Source organism: Eumetopias jubatus, unplaced genomic scaffold (genome assembly GCF_037043125.1).
Source record: "Eumetopias jubatus isolate StellerSeaLion01/CBP00866 unplaced genomic scaffold, mEumJub1_p1.0 scaffold_13, whole genome shotgun sequence".
NCBI lineage: Eukaryota > Metazoa > Chordata > Mammalia > Carnivora > Otariidae > Eumetopias > Eumetopias jubatus.
This window is the reverse complement of record NW_028274819.1, coordinates 48,356,005-48,373,279: the sequence shown is the minus strand read 5'-3', so window position 1 is coordinate 48,373,279 and position 17,275 is coordinate 48,356,005. Positions and strand designations below refer to the sequence as shown.

Below are 17,275 nucleotides of genomic sequence, written 5' to 3'. Positions count from 1 at the left end.
CGCCCAGTCGCACGTGGCGGACCCGCCCCCTGGGCCGTCCGCGTCCTGGACTCCGCGGACTCCGGCTCTCCGGTCCTCGGCCCCGGCCCCAGGGGCGCGATGAGCTTCTTGAGCCGGCAGCAGCCGCCGCCGCCCCGCCGTCCTGGGGCTTCCTGCACTTTGAGGCAGAAGCTGATCTTCTCGCCGTGCAGCGACTGTGAGGAGGAGGAGGAGGAGGAAGAGGAGGAGGGCAGCGGCCACAGCACGGGGGAGGACTCGGCTTTTCAAGAGCCCGACTCGCCGCTGCCGCCTGCGCGTAGCCCCACAGAGCCCGGGCCCGAGCACCGCCGCTCGCCCGGCCCGGCCCCCGGCAGCCCCGGGGAGCTGGAGGAGGACATGTTGCTGCGGGGCGCCTGTCCCGGCGCCGATGCGCCGGGCGGCGGGGCCGAGGGCGATTCGTGGGAGGAGGAGGGTTTCGGCTCCTCGTCACCGGTCAAGTCGCCGGCAGCCGCCTACTTCCTGGGCAGCTCGTTCTCGCCGGTGCGCTGCGGCGGCGCTGGGGATGCGTCCCCGCGCCGCTGCGGGGCGCGCCGGGCTGGCGAGGGCCCTTGCTCGCCGCTGCCGGACCACCCAGGCACCCCGCCGCACAAGACCTTTCGCAAGCTACGGCTCTTCGACACGCCGCACACGCCCAAGGTGAGAGGACTGGGGGCCCGGGCGCCCCGAGCCCGCGCCAGCCCAGCCTTTTAAAAAGGCCGCGGCGCCGGGAGCCGAGCGCGGCGCTGCCCGGGTTCGGTTACATAACCGCCCGGCCGCACCCCCACTCGTTCCCCGGAGCCGCAACAAAAAGTTGGCAGCCCCTCTTTTTGGCCCTGCCCAGAAGTTGTCCGTTAAGATTATGTAACTGAACAATGGGCCTCTTCTGGAACTTCTTCATCTTTCAAAGGGGCTGATCGGCGCCGTCCAGGTGGCTGATGGTTTCACGCCCGTCGAGTCGGGGCCTTCCCGACTGTGTCAGCCCGGAGTGTGGCACTGATAACGTGGTTTGGAAGGATGCTTGGAGTGGTGCTGGCCCGGCCACCTGACACTCCTGAGCCCCGCAGCCATATGGTGCCTTTTAAATGCAGTGATGGGCCCTGTAATTTGGGCGGCGCACGCAGAGGAGTTCGGTTAAAAAAAAATTTCATGCGCTTATCGTTTCGTGTTATAGGGCCTTAAGGGGTTAAGTTTGAGGTATGGAGGGGGACTGCGCTTCGACTTGCGAGAAAAGGCTGGCCTTCCAGGCGTTTCCAGTCTTAAACACTCATTAACTCAGAGTAAAGCTACTGTCTGTACATGCTATTTATTGGGTAAGCGTTTGTTTACACCCTTCGGTTTGCAGTGCCCATGTGTGGTCAGCCTACGTGTAACGATTAGGGATATCCAACTGTTAAAAGCCCGCATTGGTGGGGTTTCTTGGACCCTTGTGCTTTCATATTGCTGATAACATAGCACAATGAAGGAGGTGTTCAGCACCTGTTTGTTGAGTAGCAAGTGAGTATGCAGATTACTACTTCTGGAACTTAAGATGTAGCAGCAGATTTTAAAAACACCCGTCACGAAATTGAGGCAAGTATCGCGTTTATAAAACTAATACGGAAAATGTATCTTTTTGAGTCCCTTTCAGTGCCATTGGTCGTAAACCTCACGAAGATGTGTTTTTTGAGCGTTACTGTTTATTAGGGACTTGCCCAAGGCATGATCCCTCTGGAAGTGAGGGGAGGAGTCCGCCGGAGGTGGTTTTCAAAGCCCTATTTGGATGGGGGGAAGGGAGCTTTTATGGGGCTCCCTGACTGCTTTCTATTTTTAGATGGAATGAAAGGTTTTGTTAACTTCTGGACTCTAGAATAAACTTAATTTTAGTCTGCATTCCTACTCTTTTTAGGGTCAGAGACCTATTTTATGTGGCTATCTTTTTCAGAAAAGGTGGTGGGTATCCACCTTTCAGACTGCTGTAGTGAACCACTGTTTTGCTGGAGATGTGACAGAGGCTTGTGTGTTGCTTTGATCTACACTATCAGACCTGTGAAAGGCTTGTTGAAGGTTGGGTTGAGAAGGCTGTCTATAGGACTTGGATACTAAAAATTTTATTTTTCCTGTCCTAGAGTTTGCTCTCCAAAGCTCGAGGAATCGATTCCAGCTCTGTTAAACTCCGAGGTGGTTCTCTATTCATGGATACAGAAAAATCAGGAAGAAGGGAATTTGACATGCGACAGACTCCTCAAGTGAATATTAATCCTTTTACCCCAGATTCTGTGTTACTTCATTCCTCAGGACAATGTCGTAGAAGAAAGCGAACACATTGGAATGAGTAAGTTATTTAGTACTCCACAGTTTGGTCCCCAGCCACTCAAGATTGGTTTGTGGTACTTATCAAAATTTAATTTCATCTGAATGACATGGAAGTTTATGCTCTGAAATTTTTCTGTTGCTAGCACCCACTTCGCAGGAGAGGTAGGTGGAAAGTAATCAGCTGTAGAAAAGTAGTGTTGTGAAAAAGGAAGGAATAAAAAGACTAGATAGCTTGTAGGAAATCTGCTGGTGTCAAAAATGAGGCAGGCAGAGAGAGTTGATTTAGAAAGACTTTAATTTTGATATGTGTGGTGGTGTTGGCTTGTAGTTAATAAGCATATTTCAGCAGGGACAGCACTTTCTTCAGCTGAGCTATATCTCGTGATTATAAAATTAAGTGCTTTCTTACCTGTTTTTTTTTTTTTAACTTATTTTTGCGTGGCACGAGAGAGATCACACAAGCGGGGGGAGGGGCAGAAGGAGAATCAGACTCCCTCCGCACTGAGCAGGGAGCTGGACACGGGACTGAATCCCAGGACCTTGGGATCATGACCCGAGCTGAAGGCAGATGTTTAACTGAGCCACCCAGGCGCCCTTTCTTGTCTGTTTTTATTCATTAAAATGCAATTTCACTGTACACCTATCAGATAAAGTTTTGGATCTCTAGTTGATGTGTCTGTCAGATCTGTTGATGGAAAAATACATAATATTTTTCAGTTCTTGTGGTGAAGACATGGAAGCCAGTGATTATGAGTTCGAAGATGAAACAAGACCTGCTAAAGTAAATAATTTTTCATTGTTTCTGAAATTTCATTTTCTACGTCTTAACAAGTTACCATATATATATATGTTAAATATCCATTAAAACATAAGATATGATTTTTAAATTTCACACATAGTGCTAGCATCATAGCAAAAAAATCATTTTTAAATTTCCCACATAGGGCTATCATCATAGCAAAAAATCATTTTCATATCTTTGTATTATAAATATGGATACACTTTTTTATTACAGAGAATTACAATTACTGAAAGCAATATGAAGTCACGATATACAACAGAATTTCATGAGCTAGAGAAAATTGGCTCTGGAGAATTTGGTTCTGTGTTTAAGTGTGTGAAGAGGCTGGATGGATGCATTTATGCCATTAAGCGATCAAAAAAGCCATTGGCTGGCTCTGTCGATGAGTATGTATTAAAAATTTTGTCTTTTGCTCTTTTATTCCCTATGGTGTTGCAAACATTAAGGTTTTACATAATCAAGCACTGAAATTCTCTTACTTTTGAGAAGCTGTAATAATTTAATCAGATCCTTTTCATTTTGTGCCATTAATTCTTACTGGATTTGGTAAAATTATGAGTAGTCTTATTTTGGAACCTAACTTAAATTTCTTTTTTTTGGTAGCATCCATGAATTCACAGTAAAATGGGGTTTCATTTTTCCTGAGTCCTAGGGCCAGCAAGCTTCCTTCTTTGTAACTAACATTCTTCTTTAATGGAAGCCTTTAGAAAAATCTGGTACAGAGTCTTAACTCCCTTTCTCTTAAGAAAGTTATCCTTCAGCATAAGGATAGATAACAGAAGTCAAGTTTCTCTTACGAAGTTTCAGATAAATTAGTTCAAGTTAGGCTTGGATAAAAATGACTTACCATTCTGTCAATCTCAATTTATCCTAGGCAGAACGCTTTGAGGGAAGTATATGCTCATGCAGTGCTTGGACAGCATTCTCATGTAGTTCGATATTTCTCTGCATGGGCAGAAGATGATCATATGCTTATACAGAATGAATATTGTAATGGTGAGTAATGTGTTGGTTCTCTTACAAACTTGTGACTCAAAAAAATGAACACTGAGGAAATAGTTTTTATCTGAAATCCTGCTCTAATTCTGTGTCTCTCTTATATCTTATAAATACAAAGAGAGCATAGCTCTTACAAATTCAAGAAGCTTAACATGAGTTTTAAGTTCATTGCTTACCTGGATATTAAGTAAAGATTGAAAACCTTGTCCTTTTTACTTCGGTAGTAGAATTGTGCATAGTAGTGTGCCTATTAGTCAAACTGATCATGCGAGGACAGTGGTCTTGCCATGTATATTTTGGTATCCATAGCACGCAGCATAGTGTATGTGGTGTATGGTAGTTCATAATGTAGGTTCAATGCATTTAGCCTTCCCTTTCCATTTCATTTTTTATGCTGTTAAAGCTGATAACTGGTTACTCATAAAGTGACAGTGACTCTCCATTGTTCTAACTTCAGCCATTTGTTCAAAGTATTCAGTAATCTTGCCCCATTCCCATTTTTCCAACCTAGTTTACCACTGGAATCCACTCACACTTTTCTATTAAGTTATGCTTTTAGTTCTCTAAACTGTGCCTCTCTCCCTCATTTCCCCCCAAAACCAACAAAACAAGCATGTGTAGAGGTTCAACTTTGGACCTCTGGAGAGCTTTCAATTTCAAAAAGTTCCTCAAGGACCAACTTGGTTCCCCCCTTCTTCATTAAACCTTTATCAAAACCCTGGTCTCAATTCTGGTTCTTATAAATACCTATTATTAAATAGGTAAATCTTTATATATGCTGGGTTTCCATTTCTGTATATCTTCTGTGAGTATTAGAGAATTTAGAATTTAGTGAGCAGTTGGGAGGTGATAGCAAGGATTTGTGTGTTATTTTTTTTGATTCTCATTTCTTTCAACAAGACCAGCCTTCTCATAGCTTGTGAATAAATAAGTCGTGTAGGTAGTGGATTCAGGTTTTCAGTATTTAAAAACATTGAACAAAAAAGAGGTAAAAGATCCATTTCTCACACCTACTTTTTGTTGAGTTGTCATTATATTAATCTCTGTACTTGAAAGAACTAAGTGCTCAGTATACTGCATTGCTGCTAATTTGTTTCACACATCTCCTGAAATGTTTATTCATATCAGAATATTTATGTAGCTACCTCTTGTGACCTTGTGGTCTAATCTGTTTCTTCTGTTTCTTAACCTTCATTTTTCAGTTACTGCACTTCATATAGGACATTTTTATTTTTTAAGATTTTATTATTTATTTGACAGATAGACAGCGAGAGAGGGAACACAAGCCAGGGGAGTGGGAGAGGGAGAAGCAGGCTTCCCGCGGAGCAGGGAGCCGATGTGGGGCTCGATCCCAGGACCCTGGGACCATGACCTGAGCCAAAGGTAGACGCCCAACAACTGAGCCACCCAGGCGCCCCAATATAGGACAATTTGACCATGTCTTTTCCACTCAATGTTTGCTAGATGCCATCTTCCAGTTTCTTTCTCCCTTTCACCTTGTTGATATGGCTGGTCCTCTTAACAAGTATTTCGGTAGTACTTCAGGGATCACACATTTCTAATAATCAACCAAATAAATATGTGGTTGTATAATTCAGATGATTTTGAGAAAACTTTGGGCCTGGGGGGTAGGGAGGAGTGAGTTGACTTGCTACCCTCTCAGATTATAAAGACCTTGTCCTAAAAAAATAAAACAAAACCCTGTCTTGTAATACAGTTAGATTATAAAATAATATTTTGAAACAGTTTATTATTTTGGAACAGTGTAAAACACTTAAAGAATATACAGATCTTTAAAAAATAAATAGACCTGTGTGAAACAGGGTTGCCTCTTAGAATAGTTGTCTGTTCTGTTAGATGAAAGGAAATGAGGCTATCTAGATACATTCATGAGCTCTTCCATTTCCTTTTCTACCATTCTTCTCTCCACATGAAGCTTTGAATGTCCTAATAATAGGCCTGATCTTCAGATCCTTTTCCCCAGTTTCACAGGGAAATGATTCTATTATTTCATTTATACATGGTGATTAACTTACGTCCTTTATCGTGACTTAAGTTTCCTTATTATCTCAAACCAGTCATTTGCATTTTAAGCCTTTTGTCTTGGTTTGGTGATAGATTGAAATTTTTACCCCGGTAAACAAGTGTGGAAAAATGTTGATGGATAGGGGAAGAGAACATGAAATATCAGATGAGTGTCTTGCTCTTCTCACTTCTCTTTGCCTTTCAGCAGTGAAATAGAAGGAACTGGCCTAGCTATAGTTGGTAGATCCACTAAAATGCTTATTAAACTTGGACTAGGACTTGAAGCCCGTTTATTGACCTCCCTTCTAGAGCCCTCTTTTTCCTGCAGTTCAAGATCTGTACAAATATGGAGAACATACCTAAGTCTAAAATATTGAGGTGTGTGATTTATTTTTATTTTTAAAACACATTGAACATTTTACTACCTAGTCTTATTCAAATTGTAGGACTTCCTTTCCTGACTAATATATATCAATATACCTTCCTGATTTTATTACCCTGGCTCTGATTTAATTATTCCTAACTAAGCTTTAAACAGAAGTGGTTTGTTTTGGTTTTTGATTTTTGTTTTGTTTTACATAACTCTTCTTTTCCTGAGATAAGTTATAAACTTACAGTGTTTTAAATAAAACTTATGAAGTATAAACTTACGAAGTTTTTTAAAGTATAAACAAATGAGCTGGTTGGTTTGACTGCTCCTATAAAAGCAGGTTTTATTCTCATTCATAGTAAAAGTAGTATAAGTTAAAACTACTAAAACACTGGTTTTTACCTATAAAATTTATAGACTGCTGTCGAGGGTGTGGGAAAAGTTATTCTCATACATTAATGATGGGAGTATAAATTGATACAGCCTTCTCTATGGGGAGCTCTGTGTGTGTGTGTGTAAGTGTAAGTAAAATTGCCCCAGATTTGTCTTCCAAAGCCTCAGATTCACATAAGGCACATGCTAGCAGTGTTTGAGAACCAGCCATTTTGAAATCAGAAACCGAATACACTGTTACTTCTTTTATGTGAATTTTCATAGGCAATGAAGGTTTGGCACCAATGGTGTGAATACAAACCCTAAGCTGTTTTGTAGAAGAATAAATAGAGAAATGTTCCTCTCAGCTATAAAAATATATTCTATATATAAGATAGTATTTCACACACATACTTGAGCCACATATTAGTACTGTTCTGTGACTGAACATACTCTATTTTTTAAAAAACAATTTTATTTATTTATTAGAGTGTGTGCATGAGCATGAGGGCAGGGTGCTGAGAGGAACAGAGTGAGAGAGACAAGCAGACTCCACACTGAGTGCTAGCCCGAGGGAGGGCTCAATTCCATGACCCCAAGATCATGAGCTGAGCCGAAACCAAGAGTCAGACTCTCAATCAAGTGCCACCCAGGCGCCCCGGTATAACCCTTTAAACCAGCAGTTTGTTTCTATGAGATATGTTAAATGTGTGTGAAATGGCCAATGTACAAAGTTATTCCTTAGACTATAGTATATAGTAGCAAAGGCTTGGAAATTATTTTAAAATGTTCATCAATTAGGAGATTGGCTAATGCATTACCATTCAATAATACAATGGAATTCTGTAGAGACACGAGAGAACAAGGTAGTCTTTGTATGTTAGTAAAGAATGATTCTCAAGATAATGAAAATATGTTATCATTTCTGTGAAAAGGAGTTGGAAAAAATATATAAGAAACCAATAACATTGGTTTATTCTGGGAAAAAGAACCAGGTAGGATGCTGGGGTATATGGATGAAATAGACTTTATATTTTGTCCGCATGTGAGTATAGTACTTACCGAAAGAATAAATAAAATTTAAATTTCACAAGCAGGAAAGAGAGAATAGGTCGTATAAAATGCTACTTTCTTTGTTGAGTTTGTGGCCACTCAGTAAAGATGGAGGGAAAAGAAATAAGACCTCATGAAGAGGAAATTGCTAATTTTTCCCATGTTTGTTAGGTGGAAGTTTAGCTGATGCCATAAGTGAAAACTATAGAAGCATGAGTTACTTTACAGAAGCAGAGTTGAAGGATCTCCTTTTGCAAGTTGGCCGGGGCTTGAGGTATATTCATTCAATGTCTTTGGTTCATATGGATATAAAGCCTAGTAAGTATTACAAATTCTCTGACCTGTGTTCTTTAGTGTTATAGAGAATAAATGATTTCATTAAAACATCTTACTCTGTTTTTTCATTGTTAGTTTTAAAAGACCTTTGAGCCACATGTTTATATTGTTTTATGATTTCCATTCACCTCTTGTTATTCCAAAATACTTGAGACAATTCATTTTTATTAAAAGTTGGAAAAATTTGCTCCATCTTATGGAAACCACATAGTCATGAAGTGGGACTCTGATGGGGAGACTAAGAACCTGTTGTTTAAAGCCCCTCTCTTCTAGGTTATAGAATCATAATTACAAAATAATGCTGGTACTGCTAACAGGGTTGTTAGAAAAAATGAGATATGTGAACACGTTTTTGGAAACGTAAATGCTATGTAACGTGGTATTTCTAGCCTATAATACCATGTGTTACTGCACTATTCAGAAAGTGTTACTGCATTATTCAGAAAACAAATGGCACATGCAGTATGATTACCTTTTTTTTTTAAACAATATATATTTTTAAGATTTTTATTTGTCAGAGAGAGAGAACACAAGCAGGGGGAGCAGCAGAGGGAGAAGCAGGCTCCCTGCTGAGCAAAGAGCCCAATGTGGGACTCAATCCCAGGACCCTGGGTTCATGACCTGAGCCAAAGGCAGATGCTTAACCCACTGAGTCACGAAGGCATCCTGCAGTATGATTATCTTGTATTAAAAAAGGGTGCAAGTGAATGCTGCAGTAACATCTTAGTGCAAATCTCTCTCGTTTTATTAAAATAACCTCATAATGTACACAGTATTTTAAAACTTTTTATAAGTCAACTCTACCTTTTTTTTTTTTAGATTTTATTTATTTATTTGAGAGAGAGAGAGAGAAACAGCATGAGAGGGGAGAGGGTCAGAGGGAGAAGCAGGCTACCTGCTGAGCTGGGAGCCCGATGTGGGACTCAATCCCAGCACTCTGGGATCATGACCTGAGCTGAAGGCAGTCGCATAACCAACGGAGCCACCCAGGGGCCCCTACCTTTATGTTTCAGTAAATTTTTATCTATTCTACTAGCTGGATCATATTAAAATTTTTCCCAGGTGACCACATTCTTTTGGTTTACTTTTCCAAACTAGTATCCATTTTCAGGACCATGCATACCATCTACTTTTATTCTTTTTTTTTTTTTCTCTTCAGGTTTTACCCTTCCTCTACCTTAAAAAAATAATACTAATAAGGACTTTGTCTTGTAGGATGTCCTTCTGGATTTGACTGGTTGCTCTCTTGCATCATTTATCTTACTCCCTTTCTCCCCTGTTTCCTATAAATTGGAAGTTAAAACTAACAGGTTGATGAATTCAAGTATGAATTTTAGGCTAGGTGTTTCTAAGTTGAATTTAGTGAAGGTTTTTTGTTTTGTTTTGCTTTTGTCTGTGGAAATGTGTGATTCATGAGAATTTAAGTCATTTTACACAACTTACTTTAATCTTATAAGTTATGTGAAGAATTTCTTACCTGTATGCTAATAACTCACTAAAATTTTTATTTTCCGAAAGGGGAAAAATAATATTTGGACTAATGGCAGTAAATAGGAATTAGTAAGGTTTGCCTATACTCATTCATCTCTGTTTTAAGTGTCAAACATAGTAGACTCTTATAAGTATAAAAGTTGAAAATATTAAGGCAAATGAAGTTTTAAAATTTCAAATTTTTTTTTTAAGATTTTTTTTTTTATTTATTTGACAGAGACACAGCGAGAGAGGGAACACAGCAGGGGGAGTGGGAGAGGGAGAAGCAGGCTTCCCGCTGAGCAGAGAGCCCAATGCGGGGCTCCATCCCAGGACCCTGGGATCACGACCTGAGCCAAAGGCAGGCGCTTAATGACAGCCACCTAGGCGCCCTAAAATTTCAAATTTATAAATAACATAGAAAAATAAATTATCCTATAAATAAAGTGAAATTGGAAAGATGACTTGATTGAATGTAACATTTATAAACTCAGTATTACATTGGTAAAACTATTAAAATGAAATCTGTCACTGAAACTTAACGTTAATCATGAACTTACCTGAATTTGAAGAAGAAAAGTATGTGTACAGCAGAGATGAACCACAAAGCCACACTGGGATGTAGATACAGCCAAACTCAAAAGTTACATTACTTGTACTTTTCATAGCAGCCCATAGTATTAGATTAAAATTTATGATTTAGAAGCACCACAGATTAGTACATTATTGCCTTTTTTGTATTTCTATGTAGTTAAAACCAAAGATCAATGTGTGGATGACAAGGGTCTAATGAAGTGGTTTCCAAGTGTTCAGAGATCAGTAGTAGGCCAGAAAATACAACCCCATTTCCTGTCCCCTGAGATTCTTATTCTCATTTGATTTTGGGGTAGAACATATGAAAATCTATACATTTGAAAGCTTTTGGGATGATTCTGATGTACGGCCTTGTTATGAATTTTGGTTACACCATTAATTGTTAGTGCAGCTGACATAAATAACTGTTTGACAGGTAATATTTTCATATCTCGAACCTCAATCCCAAATGCTGCCTCTGAAGAAGGAGATGAAGATGACTGGGCATCCAACAAAGTTATGTTTAAAATAGGTAAGAAAGAAAGATAACCAGATTATTGCCTTAAAAGTAGGAGGCTGTTTAACTCTTGACTCTATTTTTTTTAATACTTACAGGTGATCTTGGACATGTAACAAGGATCTCTAGTCCACAAGTTGAAGAGGGTGATAGCCGTTTTCTTGCAAATGAAGTTTTGCAGGAGGTAGTTTTTTTCCTTTAATAATGCAATTTGCTTTATAACAATGCAAACATATTAAAATTTTAAGCTAATGACTAGTAAAATGATAAAGCCTAAACCATCAGCTGGGGATATTTAATCTAGCAAAATTGAGTAAAGGCAAAGATTTATAGTATTCAACAATGATGGAGCTGTAAAAGAAATTCTCATAAACTACTGGTGGAACTGTAAAATGGCATAGTCTTTTAGGAGATCAACGTTTGTATCTATCAACGTTTTAAAATCCTGTACCCTTTGACCCAGAATTTCCATTTCTAGGAGTCTTGCCTACAGAAATGTTCATATACAAATAAATTGAGAACAGTATAAATGTTTAGCAATAGAGGAACGATTAAATAAATTACAGCATATAGTTAATAGTACTGTTTGAAAAAGTGTGACAAAATATTTCTTGATAAGAGTTTAGAATGAAAGTAGAACAAGTAGAACAAATAAATTGCGCGATCCCATTGTTCTTTTTATATGTGTACATGTATTTGTAACTTGTCAATGTATGCATGTTTCCTGTATTCATATGAATGCTCCAGGACGGGAGTTTATTCTGAGAGTTGAATTGGACTAGTGAAAAAGAGAAGGCATTTACTTTTAGAAATGTATTTACCACTCCCCTCCCAGAGTATGTATGTGTTTGTGATTTTAAAAAGCTCCTCAAGTTTAACTTAGTCTCTGAATAGGTTTTAATGGTTAAATGTAACATTGGATATTTTAATCTAGTCTTGTTTCTCACCTAAGTCATCACTTATTTTGGCCATCTTTATAGTCCCTTAAAATTTTTTTTTTTTAATTTTACAGAACTATACCCATCTACCAAAAGCGGATATTTTTGCCCTTGCCCTCACGGTGGTATGTGCTGCTGGTGCTGAACCTCTTCCCAGAAATGGAGACCAATGGCATGAAATCAGACAGGGTAGATTACCCCGGATTCCCCAAGTGCTTTCCCAAGAGTTTACAGAGTTGCTAAAAGTGAGCATTTTTTGTATATAAGCACTTTTTATTGACATGGTTTTATATTTTATTAAAATGCATATCTTTACCTTAATCTTACTTCTCTTTCTGAGGTTATGATTCATCCAGATCCAGAGAGGAGACCTTCAGCAATGGCACTGGTAAAGCATTCAGTATTGCTGTCTGCTTCTAGAAAAAGTGCAGAACAATTACGAATAGAACTGAATGCTGAAAAATTCAAAAATTCACTTTTGCAGAAGTAAGTGAGTTTTTTGGAATGTTTTAACTTTCTTATTTTCATTCTTAAATTTTAATGAGTGATGATTTAGGTTTTCTGTCAGTGAAGGCTGTAGTGGTTTGGTATGTTATATGGTTAAAACTTGGGGATTTCTGCCTTAAATTAGTTATTTGTGACCTATTACTTGGTATTGTTCCTAAACTTTTAAATTATGGACTTAAAAATTTTTAAGACTAGCATGTATTTGCAAGTGGTATTAATCCCCAATCCCTAAATTATAGCAAAAGCTAAGTGAGCCTGTACAGGCTTTTCTTTCCCCCTTAAACTCTCACCATAAATTAAGTTTCCTTCATTCTGTTTATTTTTTATGGAAGGATTAAATTAACATCAATTACATTAGTGGATGAGTCTCCTATTTTGTCTGAATGACCTTTGACTTTTCAGAAAATTGATTGGAATGATAATTCTAACTTATTTGCTTTACTGCTGATTTTAACCTAATAAAACTGACTTGAAATACAAAAGGTTTATTTGCCACAAGTTTGATAGCCATCGTAGTTCATTCAAATAGGAAGTAGAAGTTTCCTTTCATCTCTATTATGTAAAGATATTTTCACAATACGAATTAGAGTTCTGTTTGAAACTATTTTGTATTACAATTCAAAGTCATTACTAGCATCTTTATTACTTGGGTCCAAGTGTATATGATGTTTTAATTCTGAGAGCACAAAATAAAATCATTTCATAAATTTAAGTTGTTTGAGCACAAGCTAAAGTTTCATACTATAATTTTTTTTCCTCAATTGTATTTTAGAATAATGATGGCATGCTAAGATCTCCCAGCTGATACATAGTTTGTGTTTGGCCTCTTAGGATCCCTTCCTAGGATTAATACAATAGGTGAAAAGTCTTGTTTCCTATTTTTATGTTCTTAGAGAACTCAAGAAAGCTCAGATGGCAAAAGCTGCAGCTGAGGAAAGAGCACTCTTCACTGATCGGATGACCACTAGGTCCACCACCCAGAGTAATAGAACATCTCGACTTATTGGAAAGAAAATGAACCGCTCTGTCAGCCTTACCATATACTGAACTACTCATTTCCCACCTCCCACAAAAAACTGTGACAAGAGGAAGCTAGGTTGAAATCACTGCTAGAATCCAGCTTGCAATTACTTTCTCAATCGGTGTCAGTAGTTTTACTGACATACCTTTTAGGACTTTTATTTGTGAATTACAGTTGAAAGCTGTATTTTGACCAGTGCTATATCAGGCTTTCATCTAGTCTTACTAGTCTGTCTTCTGTAGGATGTCAGTCACTGTTGGATGTTACACCAGACTTTCTAGGGTTAACCACTGTGGTGGTGTGCTGCTTATAGTTTGCTGTTGCATTGTAATAAAAGGTGTCGTGCCTTGTAGTGACCTGTAAAAGGGACTCAAGGGCTTTATTGCAAACATATTCTCCCTTTGAAAAGGGAAATGCTAAGAGACTCAGTACTACTCAGCCTTCAATGTACCTGTGTGTCAATCTTATATTTCTTTTTTTTAAATTGTGAATTATACTTGTATATCCAACTGGGAGCACTTTGTAGGCATTGCATGAACCATGGAATGATAATTCTGTGGAAGTATTGCCTTGTGAATTTGCTGCTATTTTAGTTTTGTCTTTGCTGTAAAATTGTAGCATTAAACAATCATTGTTGTTAATAGGCTTTTTTGGAAAACAATTATGTGAAATATATAGCTGCTCTTGATGACAAGCAGCTATTTGCCTTTTTTTCTTTGAACTTTGAAGCTAGTGCATTGGAGTAATGCACCTTTTTTTTCCCTTTTGGATTGCTGTATTAATGTAGTATAATTATTACTGGTTTTGTAATTTTTCCTGATAATGCCCTTCCCTGACTCTTTTTAAAAATGTTCCCTTCCTCTACCCAAGTTTTGTACTTGATTGTATTGTTAGTCTGTTTTTAAATGTTTTGCCCGGTTTCTCTTCAATATTTGTGTATATAAACTAATCTTGGTGATAGTGTACATAGCTGTTTGAAATGCCAGAATGACTTCTGACTATTCCAAGCTTTTCACAAAATATATTTTATCAATGATAAGCCATTTGACTAATAATACTGGCTAACCAGACATTGCAAAAGAAAAAAACCACAGAATTTGTCTATTGTTTGTTTTCCTATTAATTTTGGTTTACAGCATGTTTGCACTTGTCTGTTTGACTTGTGTTTTATTAACATTGATTGGCATATTAAAAGTCACTCTGAGCTTACCTTAATTGTCTAAATCTTTGTGATGCCTTGTTTTCTACCATTTTATCTCTAGTATCACTACATTTTAACATTTAGAGTATAATGTATATAAAGTACTAAAAGAGGCCACATTTTTCAATAGAATATGAAACAGTATTTAATGATGAGCTTATAGGCTACATCAGTTACATTTTGTGGCTGGAGAAAAATTTGTCCATCAACCATAAATGTTTTTTGTCACTATTAATATTTGTACATCACGTTGCATATTATGCATTTGATTTGCTAGAAATGTAGGATAATGTAGTTTAAAATAGCTTTAGATTATTAAGTGGGTATAATGACTCAACTTTCTAACAAGCTGAGTCACACAAGAGCTTTAAAGTGAGGTTGTAACTCAACTAGGCTGGATTTTTTAAGAGTTGAGAGTGCAAATGCTAATTCTATGTGACATCTTTTTCTGATATAGATTAGAACCAGAGTAAGCAGTAAAGGCCTTAGAGTTTAAAAATGGATGTTCCCCACCCCCCAACACCCCAAAAAACCAAAAAGGATTTCGCAAGATCCTTCTGCTTTTTGATCATGGGTACATAATTTCTGTTGATTAGGGTCTGTATCTTCCCACTATAAACATTTCTAATAAGCTTAATTACTTTAGCTTTTAAGCCTATGGCATGTTAAAAAGCACATTTTAGAGGAGTGAGAGGAATTAGTGCAGACAGGTAAATTAGATAAAACTGATGGGGTTGAGACTGGAGTAGGTAACACATTTCAGTAGTCACTGAAGACAAAACTAAAAAGTATAATTGGTGTACATTAGGGTCAAAGTCATTGAGGTGCATTTTTCTAGTGCACTAGCTTCAAAGAAAACGGGCATTTTTCAAGTTGATATTTGCAGTAAATTTTTCACATATTGTTTAAGAATATTAGATTAAGTAGGAAAAAAAATCTTTTTTTAGAAGGAATTCTTAAGCCCATCCAAAAGCTGACAGAGTTGGGCTCATATTCACCACAGGATACTTAGTTTGAATGCCTTCTATGTACTAACCAGTAGACCAAAGACCTGTAAGATACAGTCTTTGCCCCTCAGTACTCAGGATAAAATAGAGGAGACCCATGTAAACAAAATGACAATAAAATGTGATTAAGTGCTATGTTGGAGGGATTCTGCAGGTAGAGTGATGGCTCAAAGGACAATTACATAGCTTTTGAAGATGCTGGTGGTAGAGCAGTGAGTAGATCCAGGGAATTACATTTAGACTGATTTCAAAGCCATTGTACTGATTCAGGGTAAGAGTAAAGAGGGCCTGAACTAGGATCCCTGTGGACAGACACAGGAGGATAGGGATTTCACTGGGAGCACTATACACGGAACAGTTTTTGTTTTTATATAATAGAATGAGAACTTAATTAGCATAACATCAGGAGGAAGCTACAAGTGCTAATATGGAAGCATTGAAGAATTTTCCAGAAAAGTTAACTGAAATGCAAGGGCCTGTTATTGTTTGAGACAAAGACCTAAGATTGATAAAACTGCTTTGAAAAGCTGACTTTAGTAAGGAAGGAAAATTTTAAGTATTGACTCTGCAGGCAGGTAGGAGGAATCATACATTGCAGTTGACTGCAAATGAAATTGTTGCCTTAACCTTTAATTTGCCACGAATCCAAGGCATCCCCCTTTAACTAGGGAGCTAATGTCTTTTGAAGAGCCAGTTCTGAAGCTTTAGTTTTCACTCTGTTCCACAGGTCAAGAAATAATGGCATTTAAAATACTGCTAACAGCTGGATTGGGGTACTGCTTTCAGCTGTCTCCTAATTCTTAAAGCAGCAGCATCCTGACATTAGAGTAGTTTTCTTCCTCCCCAGTTCATCTCCACAAAGCATCTCCCTGACTTTAGCCAACAGATCAAATAAGTGATTGCATCCCTAAGGTATTTTTATGTGTGAAATTTTTGAAGGGCAATTAAAGCAATCAACAAGGAGGATGGATCAAAAAAGAATTTTGGATGTGTTTTGGATATTGTGAAAATCGTAAGTGAAGCCTGGAACTAGGAATTTGGAGGAAACTGCCTCATTCAGTTTTTTGAGGCATTTATATAACTAAAAAGCATCACTAAAACTGATTTGACATTGCAGAGTGAGTGGATCTAGAAGTGTCTCCTGCAAACCCAGTTGTATTGTTAGAAATTTCTCAGAAGCTCAGCAAGGTAGATTTTCATAAAAATGGAGGAGTAAGACATCATTGAAACTGCCCCTTTCCCAGCGCTTAGCTTTTAAAAAACTTTGAGAAGCATTCATCTGAACATCATTGAACTTTTTTTTTCTTTGTGGCAGATGACCCTAATTTTCAATGCAGTTCAAAGGTCTCTGGAATAAGGAAAAATATCTATGTATGCTCTAGGAAGATTTACCAGGAAAAGATGGCATGTTCTGTCCAAACTTCATTAAACTAAGAGTCTAAGAAACCTCGGCCAGTCCAGCCCATGAAGAAAAATACCTCAAGGAACATTTATATCATAGTTCATATTGTTTAGTTTTATATGGTTAATAAATATTTTGAAGATCCTCTTAATTTGTTTTGAGTTTTGACATTCTTATGGCATTTAAAATATTGCTGACAATACTTTATATGAAATATGAAATGGGTTTCCAGGCCTGGAATTCCAATTTATGCCTGCCAATGCATAATGCCAATGGGAAGCACAGGTTTAGTGTACAATGGCTCCATTTCGGATGATTATCCAGAGAGAGGTCCCCTTTTCGCTGATGGGACTATAGAGGCTGAGGTAAGTT

The 17,275-nt window shown here is 38.1% G+C and overlaps 1 protein-coding gene across 2 annotated transcripts; it reads left to right on the top strand.

The window, feature by feature from the left end:
* The first annotated feature begins 9 nt into the window (after positions 1-9).
* On the top strand, positions 10-17,042 carry WEE1 (WEE1 G2 checkpoint kinase). 2 transcript variants are annotated; one of them, XM_088017626.1, is made up of 12 exons: positions 10-675; positions 2,124-2,329; positions 3,028-3,091; positions 3,326-3,498; positions 3,987-4,108; positions 8,103-8,249; positions 10,747-10,842; positions 10,926-11,011; positions 11,840-12,010; positions 12,106-12,251; positions 13,166-13,254; positions 16,817-17,042. In XM_088017626.1, exons 1-12 carry the CDS (start codon positions 100-102, stop codon positions 16,933-16,935), a joined length of 1,995 nt encoding a protein of 664 aa, XP_087873752.1. In that variant the 5' UTR covers positions 10-99; the 3' UTR covers positions 16,936-17,042. The 2 variants fall into 2 exon arrangements, with proteins under 2 accessions (XP_087873752.1, XP_027972714.1); XM_028116913.2 differs by having other exon boundaries at positions 13-675; positions 13,166-16,935.
* Positions 17,043-17,275: the final 233 nt, after the last annotated feature.